This window comes from Zeus faber, assembly GCF_960531495.2.
Source record: "Zeus faber genome assembly, chromosome: 15".
NCBI lineage: Eukaryota > Metazoa > Chordata > Actinopteri > Zeiformes > Zeidae > Zeus > Zeus faber.
In genome coordinates, this window is record NC_137194.1 from 5,880,813 (window position 1) to 5,905,192 (window position 24,380).

General features: G+C 49.1%; 3 protein-coding genes across 3 annotated transcripts in view; 1 reads left to right on the forward strand and 2 right to left on the reverse strand.

Moving 5' to 3' along the window:
* Positions 1–408: 408 nt before the first annotated feature.
* On the forward strand, positions 409–7,204 carry nr1h5 (nuclear receptor subfamily 1, group H, member 5). Its single transcript, XM_080015139.1, has 10 exons — positions 409–878; positions 2,992–3,441; positions 3,858–3,998; positions 4,118–4,248; positions 5,032–5,130; positions 5,249–5,342; positions 5,869–5,985; positions 6,138–6,227; positions 6,314–6,427; positions 7,007–7,204. Exons 1-10 carry the CDS (start codon positions 782–784, stop codon positions 7,201–7,203), a joined length of 1,530 nt encoding a protein of 509 aa, XP_079871265.1. The 5' UTR covers positions 409–781; the 3' UTR covers position 7,204.
* A 1,471-nt stretch (positions 7,205–8,675) lies between these two features.
* Positions 8,676–20,428, reverse strand: brpf3b (bromodomain and PHD finger containing, 3b). The gene is made up of 12 exons (XM_080014542.1): positions 20,299–20,428; positions 17,731–19,325; positions 17,471–17,627; positions 16,439–16,570; positions 16,223–16,351; positions 14,932–15,244; positions 12,952–13,254; positions 11,530–12,286; positions 11,357–11,451; positions 10,585–10,679; positions 9,406–9,560; positions 8,676–8,897 (listed from the first exon to the last, which is right to left on the reverse strand). Exons 2-12 carry the CDS (start codon positions 19,293–19,295, stop codon positions 8,714–8,716), a joined length of 3,885 nt encoding a protein of 1,294 aa, XP_079870668.1. The 5' UTR covers positions 19,296–19,325; positions 20,299–20,428; the 3' UTR covers positions 8,676–8,713.
* A 3,064-nt stretch (positions 20,429–23,492) lies between these two features.
* Positions 23,493–24,380, reverse strand: part of mapk13 (mitogen-activated protein kinase 13) — an 11,484-nt gene continuing 10,596 nt past the window's right edge. Inside the window, exon 12 of the mRNA XM_080015140.1 lies at positions 23,493–24,380. This exon is cut by the window's right edge and continues 1,528 nt beyond it. The gene's annotated coding sequence lies outside the window, so the exon portion shown is untranslated.

A 24,380-nucleotide genomic window follows, 5' to 3' on the forward strand; every position in this document is an offset into this window, starting at 1 on the left:
CATACTTCAGCCCATCTCCCCATCCCTTCCTCCCGCCATCCATTCGCTCGTCCACCTGTCCCACTATTCCTCCATCCATTCCTCCCTCCATCCAGCCATCTACCCCTCCTTCCCCCCTCCCATCCCTCCGGCCGTCCGTCCGCTCCTCCGTCATCCATCCCTCCATCAACCCATCCTTCCCTCCGTTCCCCCCTCCCGACCCTCCAGAACTTCTGTTCTGTGAAGTCCCGGCCAGGGCCCCAGCTGCTTGGACCAGAGTCCCGTCCCTCTCTCATCTTCTCACACTCCTCCTTGTTCAACATCCCCAAAGACCCCACCACACACACACACACACACACACACACACACACACACAGAGACACACACCCACACCCTCCTCCCCTTCACCAATCCTCCCGGGGAGGAGGGGGTTGATAAGAAGAAGGACCCCCTCTGGCAACATCACCACTTCCCAGAGTTCAGCTCTCTCTCTCTCTCTCTCTCTCCCTCTCATTCCCTGGACGTCAGGAGCTTGCGTGCGTAGTCCGGGGATCCTCTCCAGGGGTGGGGGAGAAAATAATTCAAAAGTCTGGGATCCGAGCAGCGGCGGGGACGTGTCGGCCGCAGCCTGGGTGCGATGGGGAGCTGAGGAGGTACCTTCAGGAGTCCTGACGCAACCCTCTGTTTGTCCCCCGTATCCGTGTGTATGTGTGCGTGTTTGTGGTGGTGGTGGGGCGGCGTATGCGTTCGCGGACAGTCCCAGCGCTCCTAGTCGCAGTGTCAGATCGGATCGGCCGCCCAGATGAGAGAGTGGGGCGAGATGGAGATGAATGCGTCGGCGGGGGGCTTCCTCTCCGCCTCGGACGGATACTGCCCCACAGAGCAGCTCCAGTACTACGGTGAGACGCACACACACACACACACACACACACGTTTCGCCATATTTTGCTCATACTTTCAAACCATTCCACGAATGACGGAAGAAAATATTTGCCTCAACATTGATGTCGCCGCCGTCTGATTTCGAGGGTCAAGGACGATACGACTGGGTCCGAACTTTTACTGTTGACGCTTTGGAGGGGGATAACGTGATGCAACCTGGGAGATGGCGTCACACAACTCCCAAATTTGGGATGACGCCCGAGACGCGGAGAAGCACAGACTTTCGTCTTTAATGGGGCGATCCACACATCCACAAACATTTCACGTTATCTGTCTCTTCGTTTTAAAATAATCCCGTCACCGATACGCCGTGAGACAATAAGAGCGGCGAGAATTGTGTTTACCCGCGTGCGACGTCCCATCATTCATTCTGGGAAATTGATGAATGGGGATCGGGTGTTTATTTATGGCCCCTGAGAAAGCTCGCCGAGATGGAAAATCTTCCGGATGCAAGAAGTTACGTTAAAAAAAAACTAAAACCAAAACAAAAGAAACAAATGTGCGCCGCGCACACACACGCACACGCACACACACGCACACACACGCACACACACACGCAGAGGTCAAGCCTGCGTTTTGGCAGTCAGAGGAGTCACGTCAAATTAAAAGCGCGCACACTCCGTCAACACATTCCGCCGCCCTCTGCACGTCCCAGCTGCCCCCCATTGGGCTGTGGAGCACGATGAGGGGGGTTGGGGGTGGGGGTGGGGTTGTGGTTGGGGTTTGGGGTGGGGCTGGGGTTGGGGTTGGAGGGGGGTCAGTTAGCTGGACGATAGTTATCTAGCGTGCGTGGGATGCAAGGGGAGGACGGGGAGTGTTTACGCAGCGCTTGAAACGGTTTACAAACAGTGCGTGGAAGTGGGAGGGGGAGGGAGGATGACACCCCCCAAATCCACACGCGCGCACGCACGCATGCACGCACACGCTACCGCAACCCTCTAGTCTCGTTAAGACAGGAAACATCTGGAAAGAAGTGGGAGGTGTAAAATATGGTTGATACATGCCCTTCAAATCTGCAGCTCTCGACTCACACACACACACACACACACACACACACACACACACACATACACATACACATACACACACACACATGCATATACGCTCATGTGCAGTGGTCAAAGGGCAGAACTGCGGGAACAGGAAATAAGAACAGGAGGCTCCCTGAGAACGTGCAGCACTGACCGCGTGGAGGGAGGCCAAGGGGGCAACGCTGTTCGGGGAAAACGCGGAGGGTTTGCCGCGAACGGCCGCCGGCGACGCCCACCGTGCAGCGGTAGCAGCGCACGGGAAAATCGGTCAGAATTTGGGACTCGGGTCGCAGGCGGTTCCCAGTCCCGGTGCAGAGTTGTTGTTTTTTTTTTTTGTGTTTTTTTTTTTTCTCTCTCCCCGGTCCCAAGTCGGCCCACACGGCTCTGGGGCTTTGCTCAGCTGCGTCCTGTCGCGCCCGTCCAAGTCAGGAAGGAGTTCACAAGCTGCCGCTCCTTTGCATGCGTGTGGTTTTGTTTTTTATTCATTTTTTCGTTTTTTCTCTTGCGATTCCTCCTCAGGCCCATAAAGGCTGTGAACGTCACACACGGATCGCTCGGAAGGATCACGTTCCCACCGCGCACTTTGGCCTTTCTAAAGCTGCGCGGCTGTCGCAATCGCTCTGCGTGCGATGGCCGTTCACATTTTGGGGAAGGGTGTGAATGCACCGGTGGATTGCATTTCGGCCAAGAGATTACAATAATAATCGGAGAAGAATAGAATTTAGTTTATTCCTCCACAACTTGGACCTCTTGAATTTAAGGGGTAAAGCCGTCAAAGTGTTTGACGATTGATTTGTGATTTAAGGGATGAGTTTGAAGATCCCTGATGCGTTGTCTCTTCTTGATGTGTGCGTCCATGAAGCTCCTTGATGAGTATTAACAGACGTGGATGTAACTGAGGGACTGGACATGGGTGTTTACCGGCTAAAGAGGGAAAACCATGCATGCTAGTCGCTGTTTTGGGGTACTTGGGTTCTCGAAATCATTCTACGGGTGATATCTGATGGTCTACAACCTCCGCTCCCTTCCTCTGGTCCAGACATGCTGGCCGACCCGCTGGGCTTCCCCTTCCAGGACTCCGACCTCCAGCTGCTCCCCTATAGCCAGCAGCAGTACGGCGGCAGCGGGAGCGGTAGTGGCGGCGGCGGCGGCGCCAACCTCCCCTTCCACCACCTCTACGCATCACCGTCCTCCACCTCCCCTTCCTCCTCCTCCTCCTCCTCCTCATTCACCTCCACCTCCCAACCCTTCCACCCGCCGTACCCCTACAGCCCCTACTGCCTGGAGGTCCCCTGCAACCTCGGCGGCGCCGAGGCTCAGTGCGGGGCGCCGGGGCAGGGGACGGGGACGGCGGTCGTGGTGCCCCTGGGCCGGAGGAGCCGGGTGGGGCTGGGGGGCAAGGTGCGGGTTCAGGACGAGCTCTGCGTGGTGTGCGGGGACAAGGCGTCCGGCTATCACTACAACGCCCTCACCTGCGAAGGATGCAAGGGTAAAAAAAAAAAAACAACGCCGTATAAAATGATGCGGAGCCAGTTCTGTCAGACAACTCGACAGCGCCACGTGCTTCAACGCCCTTATTTGGCCGGTCCATTTAAGCAGCCACCCCCCCCCCCCCCCCCCCCTGCTTGCTACTCTCCCATCCAAAGCAGGGGCTCAAGCCCATCATTCCTATATTTCTAGCTCACTAAGTACGTCTGTGTTTGTTGTACCACCTCGCGGTAGTGATGCGCCGCAGAGACCGGACGCCCAAATTCAAACGAGGCGTAACCAAATAAAGATCTTTTATATATATTTTTTAAGTAAATCAAAGAGTTGTCTGTCAGAACTGGAAGTCATATCTCGGCCGGGCGCGGTCACTTCCTCTGCAATGACCGCTCTGCGTCCCCCCCCCCTGGCGCACCGCAGGTTTCTTCCGGCGGAGCGTGACCAAAAAGGCGGTGTACCGCTGCAAGAGCGGCGGCGGCTGCGAGATGGACATGTACATGAGGAGGAAGTGCCAGGACTGCCGCCTCAGGAAGTGCCGCGCCGTGGGGATGCTGGCCGAGTGTGAGCTCCCCGCCGCTTGACCGCAACATGAATAAATAGGCGGCGGAAAATTTCCCTTTGTGTCGCAAGATCAAATGGCGAGGCTTTTGTTTTGGGTTCTACCCCGCCGCCCCCCGCAGGCCTGCTGACGGAGGTGCAGTGCCAGTCCAAGAGGCTGAGGAAGGGGGTGAAAGGTCGGGGCGGGGGCCAGGAGGAGGAGGAGGGCGCGGACAGCCGGAGGGTCAGCTCCACCAGCCGGCTGCCGGGGCAGGTACCAGACCCCGACGCCCTCCCTGCCGTGCCTCCTTCCTTCCTTTCTTTCCTCGTTTGTGCGTCCGTTCCTTCCTTCCCTTCTTCCGCCCTCTTCTCTTTTGCTTCACTGCTTCATTCTTTCTACGGCAGCATGTCAGCCCATTTTGACCTGTTTTGCCCTTCCTTCCTTCCTTCCTTCCTTTCTTTCTTTCTTTCTTCCTTCCTTCCTTCCTTCCTTCCTACCTTCCTTCCTTCCTTCCTTCCCTGTTCTTCTTTCCTCCCTCCCTTCTTCCCATACTCCATGCTGCCCCCTCTGTCCTCCTTCCCTCCCCTCCTTCCACGTCCTCTCCCTCTACCCATTTTGACCTGTTTTGCCCTTCCTTCCGACCTCTTTGTTTCCTCCTTTCCTCCTTCCATTCCCTCCTCCCTCCCCCCTTCCCTCCATCTTTCCTTCTTATCAGGGCACGCGAGCCTATTTTGACATATGTTTTGCCCTTCCTTCCATCCTTCCCTCCTCCCTCCTCACCGTCCTTCCTTCCTCCCTCCTCTCTTAATTAGTATCTCCTCCCTTCCTTCACCGCTTCCTTGTTTCCTCAGCAGTATCACACATGACGTCATTTTGTCCTGTGTGTTTTCCTTCCTTCCTTGTTTCTTGTCTTCTCTCTTCCTTCTTTATACGGCAGTGAAGGAAGCCCATTTTAACCTATGTTTTGGCGCACACACACACACACACGCGCACACACACACACACGCACGCACGCACGCACACACACACACACACACACACACACACACACACTAGGCACAGTCTGACGGCTTGTCCCAGGACCAGAAGCTCACTCTGGACAGGCTGGTGGAGGCTCACAGGCAGTACAGGGCGCAGGACGGAGCACACTGCAAGGTGAGCGGCGGCTACTCACACACAAACCCTCAAAACACAACGTCACCATCCGCTTCCTGTCATAGCGTGCGTGTGTGCGTGTGTGCGTGTGTGCGTGCGTGCGTGCGTGCGCGTGCAGGTGTTTGAGTGGCAGTGCATGGACGACGGCGTCCAGTCGAACGGAGCGTCTTCACAGCTGCAGCGGCTGCATCAGTTTGCCAGGACGCTGCCGGGTGAGAGGACGCGTCCACCATCTCGGCCTTGGCTTCTCACTCCTCCCCGCTTCAAATGAAAATGCAAGAGACACGACGCGAAAATGTTGAAATGAAACCTTTCGTCGGTTTGTTTTCTTAGAAATACATTTTCATGACCGACATTTGTGAGTATTATCCAGCTGGTGTTGTGATGTCTTCCACTATAAAATCGTAGAAAAAAAATTGAATTCTTAAAGACGTTGATGCTGTCCACTCTGAGAAAAGAGGAAAAGATCTTTGGTCATCTTCTGGATAAAATGTTTTGCGTATGTTATTTTATTTGTAAGAGAGTAGGATCCATTTTTACATTTTCTTAAAGTGTAGTGTTCCGCTCAAGTCCTTAAAATCCGGGAAGTCGCAGAATTTTCACAACACACTCCGGTTGCCAGTTCACCGCCCGTCCGTAGAAAATAAAGAACCCGACACGAAAAGTTAAAGTTGAAGATCAAATTCACACCAAGGCACCCCCGGGCGAACAACCCCGGCGTGTCCCTTCCTTCGGCAGGTTTTGAACTCCTGGATTTCTCCGACCAGAGCGCCCTGCTCTCCGGCTGCTCCCTGGAGGTCATGTTCCTGCTCTCGGCTCAGCAGTTCTGCCACAACCCCGCCAGCCCCAGCCCAGGTAGAGCGGGACGAGGGCGGATCCGATCTTGTGTACAAATGACTCGGAGGGCGGCCCGGCACAGCCGTCTCGGCCGGGTCCGGTGACGTCCGTGTCCCCTCCTCGGACGATCGACTGTTCTGAACTCTGAAATGTGTGGTTTCACCCATCAGCCCTACAGTCCTTTAACGTCTTCACACACCACTGGCTGAGAACCTTGGAGACCAAGGAAAATATCCACAGTAGGACTTCACAAAATTCGGGTACGTGCGTCCTGGGTAAAAATGATCTAGCTCAAGGACGATGACGATGATGATGCCGGTGATCCTGATCCCCGTTTCTCCCGCAGGGCCCGGTGAGGATCTCCTTGGCCCGGTGCTCAATTTCTTCCACAGCATGCTGGCGCTGAGGGTGACGGAGGCTGAGTACGCCCTGCTCGCCGCCACGGCGCTGCTCTGCTCCGGTCAGTAGGAGGGGGCGGGGGAAACCAAAAAAAAAACACCTCCTCTAGTCTTTCAAGTCGCTTTATCCACACGTCCTTAAGTTTGTTCCACTCTGGAAATGAATGGCCGTTAACGTTAACGGACGCGTGGCGACCGGCGGGATTAGAGGCCCAAAAGCACAAACCAAAAGCCGAACACAGCGGCCACGTTCACAAGGTGATTGAACGGCAAGTACTTCAACACAAATATGATTAAAAGAGAATTGGTTTGTTTGTAAATGAAGGGGCGTTTTGAATTGTCCCATATCCATCTCTATCGGCAGAAGCAGAATTCGGCACAAATCAGCTTTAAGATAACCCAATCATCCCAGGTCTGCGCATGTTACTCTCAACTGTTGCAATATCAAAGAAGGGTGATTGAAAGCGTCCTCTGTAGATAACGACTCCACTGCAATGATTAACTCAATTCTAAACGGTCCTGGTCTTTCTTGGGAGGGGTGAAACCTGAGGCTTTCGGCCTTCCAGGGGAATTAAGATACATTTTTTTGACCGCGGTAAATAAAGGAACGCATGTCTAACCTGGTGTCTTTCCCCGAGCAGACCGCCAGGCCCTGCGGTCCGGGGGCTGCGTGGAGCGCATGCAGGAGCTGGTCCTGGACCTGCTGTCACGGGTGTGCAGGGACCAGGCCAAGGGTCCGTGCGGTGGGCCCCGCCGCTTCGGCCGCCTGTTGGGCCGCCTGACGGAGCTGCGGACGCTCCGCCACAACCACCTCCTGCTGCTCCGCCAGCAGCCATAGCACCAGTGACTCCTGGGGGGGGCCCCCGAAAAGATGGAGATCGAAATAGTAATTTTCTTTTGTACGAATTTAACGTCGGCGCCACCAGGATTTCTCTTTATTCTCTATTGCCACGGTTGCCAAGCCACAAAGCGATTGCTTCGGATAACATTTTTGGAATTGTTTTTTGGGGTCATTCCACTTCCTCCACTAAGTGGTATACTTTACTCTCCTCGGGAATGAATCATCACAGTGAATACAAAGCAGATATACAATCTCCACCATCAGACAGGTTCCAAGATTTACAGCGAAAGTGAGACGACACACACACACACACACACACACACACCCCCCGTAACAAAACATGGAAGACTACAACATGAGTTAAGGAATCCCAAAAGGTCTTTAATAAAGCTTTGTTGCCCCATCTCAGAAAAAAAACAGATTTAAAAACCAGCAGTTTGTACAAGCTTATAAAAGGTGTATCCCCCCCCCACCCTCCCATGATAACGCTCCAGAAAAACTATTCCGTTCCACAACATTGAAATGAAATACTGTGAAACACAGTTAAAAAAGAAAAAAAGAAAAAAAAGTTTTAATCCAAACTCCTGAACCGGGGCAGTTCCAGATACACATGGGTCAACATAAAAAATAACAAAAGAAAAGTATTCCATTTGCTTTTAAATAACACTTTTATTCTCAATTTAAACCAATATAACTTTATTTCTATAGTTCTGTCTTTCATAAATAAATTATTTTTCTTCCTCTGTATCAAAAAGAGAATTCAAATATAGAGAACGGTGGATCAGCGCGCTGCGTGTGTGTTCTAAAATGTACACACACACACACACACACACACCATAGAATTACATCAAGTAGGAGCCGGGTTCACTCCGCAGCACGTGGTTATATACACAGCATCTCTGCTCCCCAGCGGGGCTGATTGAAACACGCCTTTCAAAAAAAACAACATTAAATTAGAGTATACTTATACATATGTACATGAAGAGTTTTCTTTACAATATACAACGGGTGGTGCGGGTGGCATGTTTTTTGTTTTTTTTTCCCTCTCCTTTGTTGTAAAAGTCTTAAAATGTAAAAAGCTGTTGTATAAAACAAACGATGGCCGTCCCCGTTCGTGTCTTTCTCATTTCATATAAACGTGTCGGACAATCTCTTTGACACTTTTGTTTCTATGGCAGTAGCTTCGTTGGGATCAAGGGATTCCCGTCAGGAGAGCCCCCGCCCCCTTTCTGTGGGACTCTAGTGGTTTGGTTTCCGGGTGGGACCCGGGGGGGGGGCAATGTGCTCTGAACTAACACCAAACTCTAAAGTTGTTAAAGTAGTCAACTTCCAAAACACAGATGCGTGCCGCCGACGTTTCAAACTTCATGTTGGGAGAGAGATTTAAATGAATTGAAACCGTTTTTTATTATTATTTTTTAAAAGCCTTCACACACAGTCTTCCGCGGCATATTTCTCTCACACCCTGAGCGGAGCGCGGCCCCCCTGGCGATAACGGAGGAGGCCCCTACATGTAGCTGGAGGCGGCGAAGCCGTGCTCGTGGCTGACGCGGCTCTGGTGGATCATGGCGCGGTCGTACGCCACCTGCACCGACTTGCGGCTGCTGCTCTTGCGTCCCTCCATCATGCGCAGCTTGTCGGCCGTGTCGTCCGCCCCCAGCGGCGTCACCTTGTCCCGCGGCAGCCACTGCCTGGTGAGAGAGATGGTTCTTTAACAGTCATTGAGGCGGTTCCCGGCGCCCCGTGCACCGGAGCAACACAGGTGGGGCGGCTCATACACGTGAGAAACGCAGCGCCGCGTTTGAAAGGAGCACCACGCCCCCTCCACCTCCCCTGCCCCGCCCCGCCCCCACCTGTCTGGCTCTACTCTTCTATCTAGCGGTGGGAGTGGAGCTCATCCCTCCTGTGTTTCTACCTGGCTCACTGAGTACGCTCATCTCCGCTGTGCACCGCAGTACAGCCCAGATGCCAAAACCACGTCAAATAAATAAAGATCATTTTAAAGTAAATCCGGTCGTGTTTCAGAGCTACTGGTCACAAAACTAGTACTGTACATGGAAAACACATCAGCCGTAGCGTACCACACCGCAGAACGTCCGGTTGGTTACAAACAGAAAAATCAACGTCAGGCCGTCGGGGCAGAGCTTGACCGCGGCGGCTGCCGATCAAACGGAACAAACAAACGGTTCGAGTCCTCACCACGTGCGCTTGTTGTCGAAGAACAGCACCAGGTAGAGCCGCTCGCCGGCCTCCTCCTGCCGCTGCTCCCCCAGACGCAGCACGTCCTTGGGGGGCACCGGGATGGGAACGCCGTTGTGCAGCAGGCCGTCCTCGGGTATCTCCGGGTCGATTATCTGCGGGAGGAGGAGGATGAGGACGCGGTTACACCGAGGAGGAGGAGGACGCGGTGACACCGAGGAGGAGGAGGATGAGGTGGTTACACCGAGGAGGAGGACGTGGTTACACCAACGAGGAGGAGGAGGCTGTTACACCGACGAGGAGGACGCGGTTACACCGAGGAGCAGGAGGAGGTGGTGACACCGAGGAGGAGGAGGAGGAGGCGGTTACACCGAGGAGGAGGCGGTGACACCGAGGAGGAGGCGGTGACACCGAGGAGGAGGCGGTGACACAGAGGAGGAGGAGGCGGTGACACAGAGGGGGAGGAGGCGGTTACACCGAGGAGGAGGACAAGGGCGTTGTGAAGAGCGAGGCGGAGCCGACAATCCACAGCCACCATTTGGTGTTCAGTAAAGGTGTAATAAGGACATCGATCTGAGGTCGCCATTGTCCCACACAACACTGATACTGTGATAGATATCCAACAGCAAACAAACAGTATTTACAATTTGAAGCAGAAACAGGTCGATGGTTTCAGAAAACGTAGCGACACAGAATTATAAAGAATATTACTAAGTCCAAGACGGGTGATGAGTCATTTTCTGCTCTCCCTCTGATTTAGGGAGAAATCTAATGACAAAGATCAGGGGTTTCTCACCCTTTATTTTGGCCCGTGAACCCGCATTTAGGGCCCACGGATTTTTTAACGTTTTTATTATTATTTTGGACTCACTAATTTAATACGTTTCATATTTAGACTGAAGGGCAAGAGTTTGAGGCTCAACAAGAACCGTTCTCCCTGTACTTTCAAAACTGACGGCGCATTGACGGTCAATGTGCGAATATCCCACATTGCATGTTTGGCTCCAAATTGATAATATAAACGTGATGATATATTTCAACCGTATTTAACCGCATTTCTTAAACAAGTCTTAAAACAAAATGCAGAGGAGAACCGCAGCACAGTAAACGCTCAACGTATCGCCTTTGAAATAGAAGCGCACTTTGAAGCTCCGTTTTGGGATATGAAATGCGACCTACCAGCGCGGGGTAAGAGGGGTACCCTCGACACTTGGCCCACACCAGATCCAGAGGCTCCAGCTCGGCCTCGTCGTCCGAGGTTTGGCTGCAGTTTCCTGTGGGAGCAAAGGTGGAGATATATATATATATTTTTTTTTTTACGAGTTAAACGCAGTAAAACGTATGAGGGGTGTTTCAGGAGGCCTCTAAGACAGGAGGAGGAGGCTTTACGTTTGAATAAAATGGCCGATTAACACCATTGTGTTCATGCACAGAGTGCATTCGGGTTGCATGGCGCCCAAGAGGGTGTCACAGTGACTTGGACATAACATTCCCAGAGCTGTCACAATTATTATATAATCGCCTGATCGAAATCGCCATCTTTTTGTAAAATCGTTAAGTTTCCAAATGAATATTTATCATCAAAATTTTAAAGTGAATTTTAAGCAAATGTTAGAAAAGATGCAGAAAATACATTGACTTCCATGTGCGTGTCAATCGGGTGAGTTGACTACACTATCACAGGCTTATACTACGATAGCGGCATAACATGAACGTAAGAGACAATTAAATTGTTAATCGCGACTATTTGTATCACAATTAATCAATTACACAATTAATAAATTAATTATCACAATAATTAATCCTCCACTAAAATGTCATGCTTGTGACTGGTGAAGTTCTATGCATTCCTGATCACCAGTTCTCTACTACGAAGAATACTTTGTCGACTACGAGCGAAAACTAAGTCAGACGCGAAGGCTACGCCCTCACGTAGGCGGAGAGAACTTGCCTGCGCCAATGTAGTCGAAATCTCCGTTGACAATCTCCAGGAAAGGCACTTTGGACAGAGCGGGTTTCCCGAGGCTTCGTTTGGGCGGCGAGCTGCTGCGGGCGAACACACGACAGACAGTCAGACGCAGCGCGGCCTCGCCCCGAGAACAAGACGAGCGGAGGAGAACTTACAATTCTTTGAGGAGGACCGGGCAGGGGCCGTACTCTGAGTCGGACCTGCTGTCCTCGTGTTTGCAGAAGCCGTTGGTGAGACCTGGGGGGCAGGGCGGGGGGGTCAGGGCGGGGGCAGGTGGGGGGCCCGGCGTGGAAACGTGCGACGCCCGGTGGGAACACTGACCGCTGTCCAGCGAGCGACCGGGCGGCATCTCCGGCTCGCTGTCGGAGCCGATGTCCGGGCCCGCGGCCCAGCAGGCGGAGGTGGGCATGGCCGGTCCTGGGTTCTGCTGTGGCGTCTTGGATGGGGTGGAGAGCGGCGTGGAGGAGGGGGTGCTCGCCGCGGAGTTGGGTGTGGGAGGGGCGCTGTCGTCCTGCGAGCTTTTACCGTTCACCATGGGGTTGTCCCTCTCTCGGAAGAGCTTGGCTCCGTTTTTGGCTTTCTTAAAGAGCACAGAGGTGCGTCGGCCCACCCCCGTGGTGGTGGTGGTGGGGCGCGGGGGGTCGGCGAGCAACGGCAGACCGTTGGCCAGTGCCGGCCGCCCGCTGTGCAAAGGTGGAGGCGGCGAGGCGGGCCGATCCTCCATTTTAGTGCAGTGCTTCGCCGCGATGGCGCCATCGGTGCTCTCGCTGTCCAGCTTGAGGCGCTTGCAGGGCTGAGGCTCGCCGGTGATCGGCCGTAGGGTGGGAGGCTCCAGGGGAGGGTCCCCTTGCCTGGGAGGGGGAGCTGGACCGGTGGGTTCCAGTCTAGGGGGTGAAGTGGATTTGAGGTCTTCTGAAAGAAATAAAAGAATCGCACCTCAATCGCACATCAAGAACGAAGCTGAAATGAACGTCCATTTAGTATGCGGTGTGATGCGGTGGTGTAGGATTCACGTTGGGAGAATGACGTCAATTTGGGATGGTTAACTTTTCTTTTCTGTTTTCTTAGGCATTCCGGTGTTAACACAGTTCCAAAAAGAAAATTCAACTACTGTGAACGTGATCTCTAAGCTCGTGTGAACACCTTTCTCGACTTTTTAAACCTTGCTCTTCTTCTGAGCTGGCAGTATGGGTAGAATGTGGCAGAATTTACGGGTGCCGAGCCGCCCTCCTCTACGGAAGCGAAAACGAGAGAGTTCTGTTCACCCGGACGTGGGATGGCATGGTATGAGTCCATGAGAGTGATACAGACACAGAGTGCGCTTGAAGAGAGGAGTTGTGAGGCAGCCATGGCTAACGAGACTCCGCGGGCCCCTACTTACTAGACTGGAGACAGTGGGGTGGTTGGGGTTGGTGCGTGGGGGGGACCCTGGCTCAATTACCTGAGGACAACGTTCTGTTAGCGCACGTTTGCAACTGGACGCATTAGAAATACTGGCGTTTTTTCCTTCTATTTTGGTTGTATTCATTTTTTTTTTGGTTTATTTTAAACCAAAAAATTTCATGTATATCACCCACCTTTATCGGAAGACGACAGGCCCGTGTCCTCGCGGTCCTTCTCATCCTCTTCCACCTCCTCCTCCTCCTCCTCTTCCTCCTCCTCCTCTTCTTCTTTGAGGCGTCCGTTGAGGAGGGCGTGGCGGGGGTGCTGGCCCTGCCGGTAGCGCACGTTGTTGATTTCGCGGCGCAGCAGGCGGATGCGCCGGGTGCGGGCGCCGCTGCCCCGCATGGAGGTGACCGTGTCCAGCTTGTCCAGCAGCTCCTTCAGCTGCTCCTCCACTGTCATGTGCAGACGGTTGTCTGGGTCCAGAATACTGTCCACTGGGGGTGGTGGGGTAGGGGGGTACTCAATTAGCAGCTTTTACTCTTAGAATCTTAACCATCTAATCATTAAAGTCAGGTGAAGATAGATGCATATTTTAAGTAGGGCTGTCACGACCATGACATTTTAGTTGATGATTAACTGTCATACAAATAATTGTGTGTCCATCCATTGTACGCACAACGCACAGGGCGTCTCCCTCTCCTCTGGTGTTTCACTGTGTACAAGGCAGAGTGCTGAGCCTTGGACCACAATGTCCAGTAATTCCACAGAAGTGACAATGAAAGTGGGAAATAAACCCGACCACCACGACCGAATGTCCTCTAGTGCACTGTACCGCAGGGCATTTGCCACCGGGCCGTGAGTACCAGCAGGTATTTTTTCCAGGAGCAATCTGCTTGGCGGCAGCAGGAAACGGAGTAAATTAAATACATCTACAGTTTTTATTTCCTTTGTTTGGAGAACAGATCGTTCTGATCATACTAAATCTTAGCATTAGAATTTTTTATATATATGAATATTAAAAATAATAAAGCAAAGAAATTTGACTGTAACTATAGAGAAAAAATGGCCAGACAGTTAATTTGCCTCAAACTAACTAATGGAAACGCACCTGACAGTGGTTTAAAATTCCCCTTAAATTTGGTTGGGAACATATGACTGTGGATTCTGACAATTTTACAATAAGATCAGATCTGGTGATTATGCAGTAATTGTGACAGCTCTAACTCTAATAGTTCATTCCCTTCTTTTTTCATGACCTACGTCACTTCCGTAAACAGACGGTTAAAACGCAGCACGGGGGTGTTTCGGTCTCACTTGTCTGTGAAAACTTTCTTCTCCGAATTGTTATGGATTACGCGAAGCGAGTGGTGGAAGCTCTGAATCATATTTTGGACCTTAATCTGACCAGTACGATGGATCCAAGTCAGTGTTAGCAGCACGTACTGGACTTCATTTTCCGCGATGACAGTCAGTTCTCCTACAGCAACGCGGAGAACAACAGCGACGCTGAATCTGATATTACACCGGACTTGGAGAACATTTCAAACAGCGGATTTCAAACTTAATGTGACGATGAAACTGAACATTTTCAAGAACCACCGGAGGAGACCGACGATACGTCCGTTGTTGTTACAACGGAAGAAGTTGATGACGTGATGAAATCTGTTGAGGTTGGTGACAGATTTTCAGATTTCAGATTTTCTGAGACTCATAATATTGATAGACTCTACATTTTGTTGTGTTGTCCGTACTTTTAAACTCCAAAAAAATTCCACTTTATAAAAAAATGTATATTCTACTGTTAAATAAAAGCGTTTTTTTTTTTTAACTAAATGAGTTGTGTTGTTGAGCTGTTCGTGATTGGCCCATTCAGCAGTATGTTAAGTAGTCATGAGGCTTTATTTGTCCGCCAACCCCATCTACATTCTGGGAGCTGAATGAACCCGGTGTAGGGAAAACTTTGGAGGTGATTATCTCAGAATCACAGTTTGCCACACCCTTGTCATTAATAACTCAAAGCTTTAAAAATATTTGCTTGATTTACACAAGGGACACCTTGTTTGGAAGCTCTGATTCCCCACTTTCAAATGATGCAAAGAAATATCTCAAAAAGCGAAACCGAACCAAATGACCCTAAAGTACGCGGTGGGTCAAATATTTGGGCGACTCACCGTCCTCCCAGGTGCAGCCGTAGAAGTCCCGTTTCTGGGGCGACTCGGGGAGGAGCATGCCAGAGTCCAGATCCAGGCCGGTGTTTGTGGCTTGTCTCTGGGCGTGGCGCAGAATGGCTCCGCCCAGGTCCCGGAGCCGCAGCGCGGCGCGGTGGAACACTGTGTCCTTCGAGTTGTAGAGCAGACAGTTCGCCACCATCAGGTTGAAGTCAACCTCCAGTTCGCCCACAGAGCGGTAGGCGTGGGCCTCCAGCTTGGAGCGCATGCTGGAGAAGTCCATGGGTTGGCTGATGAATTCCAAGTAATCTGGCACCTGGGGAAGAGACATGGAACCCCAATGGGACAACAAATATAACCTTCCATTTACGGATTACGTGTAATGTACTCTGATGAATGGTCATGAATTGCCTGTTTTGCTCCTGCCATTCATCCGTCCTATTTTTAGACCCTGTACTCATTTTACAATTACACCATTTGTCCTCAGTCGTGTTGGTCTAAAGAAAGTGAGCACATAAATAAACAGTGATCTGGAAAGTCTTGATTATGTTTCTGATGTGAACAACACAAACATTGAACATGGAGGAACATTGTTGCTGTGACATTTGTTGCCATTTTATAAATTACCATGCAAACAGAAATTGTGAAGACTTGGAAGAAGAAATTAAAGAAAAATTTAATTTGAAAGAAATCTGACGGTGCCTTACTAAGAGCTTTAGATCAACATTTTAATGGCTTAACTTAATAAGTTCTCACTTCTACATTAAGTCTCGGCCAAGAACTTGGAATTTTGTTAATCCCCGCTCTTGAGACAGGAAAAATGTTAACTCAATTCGGAATCCTGGCTTTCTGTTATTGGAAAGGTATTTAGAACTTGGGCGCACATCTTCACATGTAAGTAGAACTAGGCAAGAAGGTCCGGGTGTAGAGTTTGTTGAGTATTAAAACATCTCACCTTGTTGATAAACACTAAACTACTGAGTGTGTCATGTCATTTTCCTTTTGTTGAACAAAAAATAATAATAATAAAACAAGTAAACAAATAAACAAACAAACAAACATATATATATATATATATATTTTTAAGAGCTAGGTAGAGATGCCTCTAACTTAAAGCAGAAGACAACTTTCAACTGAGTTTTTCGTACCACTCTTTAGAAAACCGACACTGTTAACGTGAAAAAAAGCAGCGTCCTCATTTCCTGCTTACACCCAATATGGACTGTGTTTGCTTTAAACATTTAAACATCCACAATCCCAGCACAGGTGTAAGTGTAGCACTGCGATGGCGAACCTCCTCGATGTCGACGGGAAGCGCAAAGATCTGGGCCACGTCCTTCTCCTGGAGCTGGTCCAGAGTGGACCGCAGCAGCATCAGCATCGGGGTGAGCTGCATCTCCAAGGCGGCCTGGTGAACCTTGACCTAGTGGATAAAAGAGGCTTCAGATGTGCACGTGGCTTTCAAATTTCCAAAGGCCACAAACGCAGATGAAACGGCTCGGGGCGTTACCTGCTCTCGCTTGAGTTTCTCCCTCTTGCGGATGAGCTCCACCAGCAGCCTGGCTCTCTCCAGGTCATGCCGAAGTTTCTGCCAGTACCGCAGCGCTTCCCTTGCCGCAGACACCTTCTCATCCACCTCAGGCTACAAAACGGAAATATATGGGAGAATGATCGCAACCCCATTCACTGAGCCATACCGCCGATACAGAAAGGCGGACCCCGCCACCATCAGTGTAAATCAGCGTATAGAGGAGCACATACAGTACATGACGCAAATACATTGAATGGCTCTTTCTTATAGCGTTCCAGCGCAAATATGGGATAAATATCAAATGAGAGAGATTCAACAAAATAATTTATGGATCGCTACTTTAAATCAAATGACAGTCAAAATGATTGTCCAACTCTCAAAACTACTTTTATGACTGTGTGTGTGTGTGTATGTGTGTGTGTATGTGTGTGTGTGTGTGTGTGTGTGTGGGTGATGTTATACATCTAGCTTTCATATAAGTTTGGTGATTACTAGTGCTGTAATGTTACAGTATTAGGCATTTTACAGAATTTCCTCTAGTGATCCAAGAAAAGGACAATGACATTTCCCCCAAGTTAGGTTTGTGTGTAATATCTAACCACGGATGATGTATCGTAGGTGTGGCACGTTTGTCTGGAACTTTCCAGGAATTTAACCAGAACGCAATGGGCTACTTTTATAAAAGGTAGACTTCCTTTTCCAACGTCAACCTTGCCCTACGCATTTTCACATTTAAAAATACGAAAACACGTTTTAGTATGTAAACAACAGCAAAGATCGACATCCATCCACATCTCAAATAACGACAAAGATCATTTGGTAGAGTATGACCGTCGTAACAGACTGAGTATTCTCTGTGTTTTCCTTTTCTCTAGATTAACTTGTTTCACAATGGCTTCCTCTTGGTTTATTCACCAACTGATTCTGTTTCACCAACCCTCTATCGCAGAGTAAGGTGGTGCAACTACAAAAGCTTTTCGTCCAAAGAGTGTTAATTTTTCCAAGTCTAACCTGTTCAGTGTTCTTTTGGGACTGGACGTTAGAGTGCAACCGCCGAACCAGTGGCACGCCGCTGCGTGACTGGCGCTTCAGCAGCCAAAAGCTGTGTAGCCTCTGCATGAATTGGTTCTTTTTCTGGAAGAGAATTCCCTTGCAGATTATGCTCAACCTGTATAACAGAGGGAGATTGTGGTTAGTCACCTACAGAAACGTCGTCAGCAATAAGTAAATTCTATCTTGTTTGGATTACAAGGAGGATTTTGACCGTCTACCTGCTTGTTGGTATCTCTGGCACCGTCACGACAGGTGACGTGTTGTGTCCAGTGTCAGCCTCCGTGCCTTTTTTCCCTTTCCTTTTCGCCTGCTTGCCGTTGCCGTCGCTTTTCTTGCCTCGCTTCGGCGTCACGGGAGCCTCTGTGTAGGCGCTGCGCCCCCTGCTAGCCCTCCCCCGGCCCCCCACAACCCTCCCTCCGCTCTCCTCCTCATCCGAAGCGGTCTCTTGGCCGGGCGGCGAGTGGGCCTCGCAGAAGGCCGTCTTCTTGACTGAGAAGGTGGTGCCGTTCAAGTTGGTCTCCCGCACGGGATCGATCTTCATGAAGAGGCCGGCGCGCTGAGCGCAGGTGACGTGGAAGGCCGTGTAGCAGTTGGCCTTATGGCACTGGATGGAGGCGCCGCGCCCCTTCTGCTTGCACAGGTAGCAGGTCAGCTTCCAGCGAGCAGGGGGGATGTTGCCCACCCCTTCCACAGGCTCCAGGAACACTGTGTTGGCGAAGCAGATCTCAGGGATCCATATGGCGCAGACCACGTGCGCCCAGCGCCCGTCGCTCGTCTGCTTGAAGGCACCGCCGCGGTTGGGACACAGTACGCAGTCTATGGGCTTCTGGGGGGACTGCAGGCAGCAGCGGCACAGCCACTGGCCCTCGGGGATGTAGGGCACCCCGTAGCACTCCTGGTGCACCGCCAGGTTGCAGGCGTCGCAGAAGAGGATGACGTTGCTGTTGAGGCACTCATCGTCCAGGCACACGCAGCAGAAGGCGTCGTCGTCGATGGCGCTCTGTGAGGGCGCCCTGCTGCGAGCCTCCCTGTACGCCTCCTCCTCCAACCGATCCACCAGCAGCTCAAAGGTGTCCGGGGAGACCGCCATGTGGCCTTCTGCCGTCCGCCCGGCGTTGATCATCTCCAACCAGGCAGCGTCCTCCTCGTCCATGTCGTATTCCGCCGTGGACTCCAGCTCCTCTGCCGAGCGCTCAATGTAGCGGTAATACGCCGTGGGCAGAGGAGGAGCCTCCTGCAGCTTGAAGGTCTCCAGCACCCGGAACTTGGGTTCAGGGAGGGTCACGTGGTGGTGGTGGGAGGGGTTTGGCTTGTCCAGCGTTTGCCGGTGTGAGTTGGTGCAGTGGTTCTTGGAGAGCGGGGGGGATCTCGCAGAGGTACATTTGGACTCTTTCCTGCGGCCACGCGGCGTTGGCGCCTTGCGAGGCGTGCGGGGGCCGCTGGCCGGAGAGGACGGCTGCTCGCTGTTCTCCTTGTTGCTGTTGCACTCAGCGATGTCCTGGGCCATCATCTCATCCTCTGTGATGACCGCCAGCGGGTCTAGGATGGAGATGCGGTGGAGCCGGCCCTCCAGGTCCACCTCCACCACTTTCTGGGCCTGGGCATAGGTTAAGGTCTCTCTGCTAGGGGACGCCTTCAGGCTGTAAGGGGAAGGGGAGCGTTGGCGTCCGCCGGCACGTCCGCTGGCACGTCCGCCCGCGCGCCCACCCACGGCGACGTCCGACCTCCTGCCGCCAGCTCCATCTCCCCAGGCCGTCGGGCCTTTTCGCCGTGGCTTCCTCATAGGCCTCCAACTGCAAGCACCACCCTGGGGCTGTAAGAAATATATTGATTATTCCTCAAACAAAGCCTGCACTGTCTAATCCAAGTTTAACATTCCTATAATTCCATGAGATAATGATGCGGCTTGCTTGTTATTGCTCAAACAGTTGAAATGGTTATAGAGGTTGAAACTTTATGTCAATAACCATTCAACTGATTCCAAAAGACACGTCCATAGAATCACATCAATTGCGCCCAATTCCTCGCCGTTGTCATCTGTACTGAGAAGATTCCCAAACATGACGTAATTTGTATTTTAGAGAAGTCCAGGCTTACGCAACGTATCACTGCCCAGTGCCAACGGGTGTTTTCAGCCATAATATCATTTAAACATTGCTCTGCACACATATTATGTACTATTATTATTATTGTTATTATTTAACCCCAGAAAAAAACGAAACGACTGGCAGCCAAAATATGCCAGAGGTTGTGATACGATGGCATCTGACCGTCTAAGAAAATATTATTATAGTCAGAAAGTAATGTGTACATAACAGTCCATGGAGAGGCTTGATTTTAAACATGAACGTTCTGACAGTGGGAAGTAAAGTATTGTTAATTCTTCGGTTGACAGTATATTGCCATTTTGTCTAGTGTTTTTTTTTTTTTTTTTTCCTGTTTGTTGTATATTGCCATCTGGTTTCTATTCATGTTGTTTTATTATCATAAGGACGTGAATAAAGAACCGATTTATCTAAGTCCATTCTTCACTTTAGCGCAAAGCAACTGTTCGCAACTACTGTAAAGTCCAGTGGCAACAAAACGCGTGCGTCCAATCACCGTCCCGGACGCCTTGATTGACACGCGCGTCGGCCAATGGGAGGCCCGAACACACGCCGCCCCCAAAGACTAGTGCCCTTATTTTCCCCCAGAGTGAAATGTCAGCCATATTTACAGTTTTAAAACACGTTTATAAAAAGATAAACCGCTGTGGGCGCCTCGTCTGTGGCTGACGTTCTTCTTACCTGTTATAGCGACAGACGCGGGACCCTCGGACGAACGGTCGTCTCGCCGGTAGCGTCACTAAAAAAAAAAAATTAAAAAAAATAATAAACCAACGGGCTAAAGCTAACGTTAGCTGGCCGCGGCTCCTTGCTTCAGCCGCGAAAGCCGGTATATTTCCCACAGTTTAGAACACTCCCGTTTCCCCCTCGACATCCCAACTAAAATGCCGGGCACGGGGAATATCTCCCGAGCGCATACGCGACATATTCGCCCGGATCCAAACGCGACAAAGCAGCTTTTTTCTTTTTTTTTTTTGGTCGACCGGGTTTTGAGAGGGAGACTGGCTATGCTAAGCTAGCCGGGCTGAGTTAGTGACGCAAGACTCCCGAACGACCCGCTCGCAGCGAACGAATATTTCAAACGATTCGGGAGCCGGGAGTCACTCTGGCAAAAACAAAAACAAACCAAAAAAAACCAAACAAACAAACAAACAAAAAAAAAGACGCGGGACAATTCATGTTGACTGATAAACACTTTTTTTTTTTTTTTTTTTTTTTATTCCACCAAAATAAGTAATTTTGACGGAAGTTTTCGCCAGACGCGCATCCAAGCTGCAAAACGATTCATTATCTGAGAGAATTCAGCCAAAAATATTGACCGGGCTCCGCATTTTCCCTTCTTCCACCCACACCGATCATTGCGACGGGGCCCGGGTGTTCCCGTGCGAACCCCCTCCGGAGCTCACCGGAGCCGCCTGCCTCCTCCCCGGCTCCGTCAAAACGGAACGGAGCGCGGGGGAAGGGCCGACGACTCTTTTTTTTTTTGTTGTTGTTTGTTTTTGTTTTGTTTGTTTTTTTTTTTTAACCGAATGACTCACCCGGAACCGAATCCGAAAATAAGAAGTCGAACCGTTCATCCCTGACCGCGTTAGCGGTTGGACGGTGGAGCCGAATGAGCCCCGCCCACTCCGCCGAACCAGGCCAATCATAACAGAGTGTTTGTGTAAACGCGATAAAAAGTGTTAAACCACGAGTTGTCATTAATCAATCAAAACCACTGTCATACTACTACTATTACTACTACTACTACTATTACTGATCATATGACTACTCATGCTGCTAATATCACTACAACTATTACTACTATTATTATCACTACTAATACTACTATTACTACTACTACTACTATTACTTCTACTACTACTTCTACTATTACTACTAATATTACTACTATTACAATTATTACTACTATTACTTCTACTACTACTATTACTACTATTACTACTAATATTACTCCAACTATTACTAATATTACTACTACTAGTACTATTACTACTGCTACTATAACATCTACTACTACTAATATTACTACTACTACTACTAATATTACTACTACTATTACTATTGCTACTACTAGTCCTACTATGTATGTGACAAATAATCTCTTGAACTTGAACTACATCTACTACTACTAATATTACTACTACTACTACTACTACTACTACTACTGCTTCTACTACTTCTGCTACTACTATAACTACTGTTACTTGTATTATTACTACCATTACTATGACTAATATTACCACTACTACTACTACTACTACTACTACTACAATTACTACTATATCTACTACCATTATTACCAATATTACTACCACAACCACTACTACTGCTACTAATAACAGTACTACCCAACACCCTCCTGATTGCATCTCTCTCCTTTTCTCCCTCATTTACTGCCATGTCTATGACAGGAAGAGACCATGTGCCCAATTGCTGTTCCAGTTGAATTCTGTTTTGTCGATACACGTGTCGTCTGATGTTTCTTTGTTTGTTTTTCCATGAACATGTTGTTTGTTTCTATATTTATGTTTTTCCATGTACATGTTGTTTGTTTCTATGTTTTTCCATGTACATGTTGTTTGTTTCTATGTTTATGTTTTCCCATGTAGATGTTGTTGTTTGTTTCTATGTTTATGTTTTTCTATGTACATGTTGTTTGTTTCTATGTTTATGTTTTTCCATGTAGATGTTGTTGTTTGTTTCTATGTTTATGTTTTTCTATGTACATGTTGTTTGTTTCTATGTTTTTCCATGTACATGTTGTTTGTTTCTATGTTTATGTTTTTACGTGTACATGTTTGTTTCTATGTTTTTCTATGTACATGTTGTTTGTTTCTATGTTTATGTTTTTCCATGTACATGTTGTTTGTTTCTATGTTTTTCCATGTACATGTTGTTTGTTTCTATGTTTATGTTTTTACGTGTACATGTTTGTTTCTATGTTTTTCTATGTACATGTTGTTTGTTTCTATGTTTATGTTTTTCCATGTACATGTTGTTTCGTTTCTATGTTTTTCCATGTACATGTTGTTTGTTTCTATGTTTATGTTTTTCCATGTACATGTTGTTTGTTTCTATGTTTTTCCATGTACATGTTGTTTGTTTCTGTTTATGTTTTTCCATGTACATGTTGTTTGTTTCTATGTTTATGTTTTTCCATGTACATGTTTGTTTCTATGTTTATGTTCTTCCATGTACATTTTGTTTGTTTCTATGTTTATGTTTTTCCATGTACATGTTGTTTGTTTCTATGTTTATGTTTTTCCATGTACATGTTGTTTGTTTCTATGTTTATGTTCTTCCATGTACATGTTGTTTGTTTCTATGTTTATGTGTTTCCGTGTACATGTTGTTGTTTGTTTCTATGTTTATATTTTTCTATGTACATGACAGTGGGATTGGTGGTGGTTCTGTGCAACATAAAACTGTGCTCGTCATCCCACAGGTCGTCCACAGGGCAGAGTTACTGCAGCAGTCGTTGATGATTTAAGAACGAATAAAGAGTTGCATTGCAGGTTGAGAAGTTAAACTCCACTTGCAGACTAACTCTGTCCTCGATGCAACAGAACAAATACTTCTGTGTTGTAAACCCAGCATGCTGACAGCACAGGTAAAAAAAAAATTAAAATTACTACTACTACTACTACTACTCTTTATGGAGGACTGACTGATTATGTGTGTCGTGCCACAGTTATCACCTCAACCACCTGTTGCCTCATGATTAGTATAGATTCGTGCATGCGCGCACACACACACACACACACACACACACACACACACACACACACACACACACACACACACACACACACACACACACACACACACACACTGCTTGATTTGCTCAAAGAAAAAAAGACACAGACAAATAATACTTATTACAATTTTATACTCCCGTCCAGAAGCGATCCCGATCACATCGCACACACACAAAAGACAAAAAAACAGGAAACTTAATCATCAGGCGCTTTATGCCTACCCTTGAGCAAGGCCACATTATGTCCCAGTGCCCGGGGGCCTCGGACTGCCAGGGGGCCCCCAAGCCTCAGGCCGCGCGTGGTGCTTGGCCCAAGTCATCCGCAGGGTTAGGGTTTAGTCATCGAGTTGATTATTTTGTGAGGTGTAAGGCAATATGGGGGGGGGGCTCCAAAAGACATGGGGGACCCAGGGGCCACACGGGTCCGGCCCTCACCCTCAAAATGTGTTTGAGGGTGAAATCCAGCATTAGCGTTGCCATAGAAAAAAAAAAAATTTACAAGGTGATATAGCACATGAGAATATAACATCAACCCACAGCGTCTCAAATTGTAATCTGTACATACAGTATATATCAACCAAGATATACATATATGTACTGTTTACGTATATGTACATGTATATGTACTATATGTATATGTACTGTATATGTATATGTACATGTAGGATACAATTGTGTGTTTACAATAACACTCAGCAATGATTTTACAAGGCCTCCGCTCATTCAAGTCTCCCAGGCGTGACATGAGCCAAACCGAAATTCTAACAAATCCTAATTCTAACCCTAATAAACCACTTTGGACCTGAGGCACGACAGGGGGCCTGGTTTAACTGAGCGGTGGGAAAAAACGAGACCCAAACCGAAGATTGTCTTACAACTTGACAAATATTTTGAAATCCTGACCAAACAAAACAAAAGCGGGAAGTTGGTGACAAATCAAGTTTAAAGAACAAATCAGTAAAATTGTATTTGCTTGTGTTTGCAAATGAAACAGGACATACCA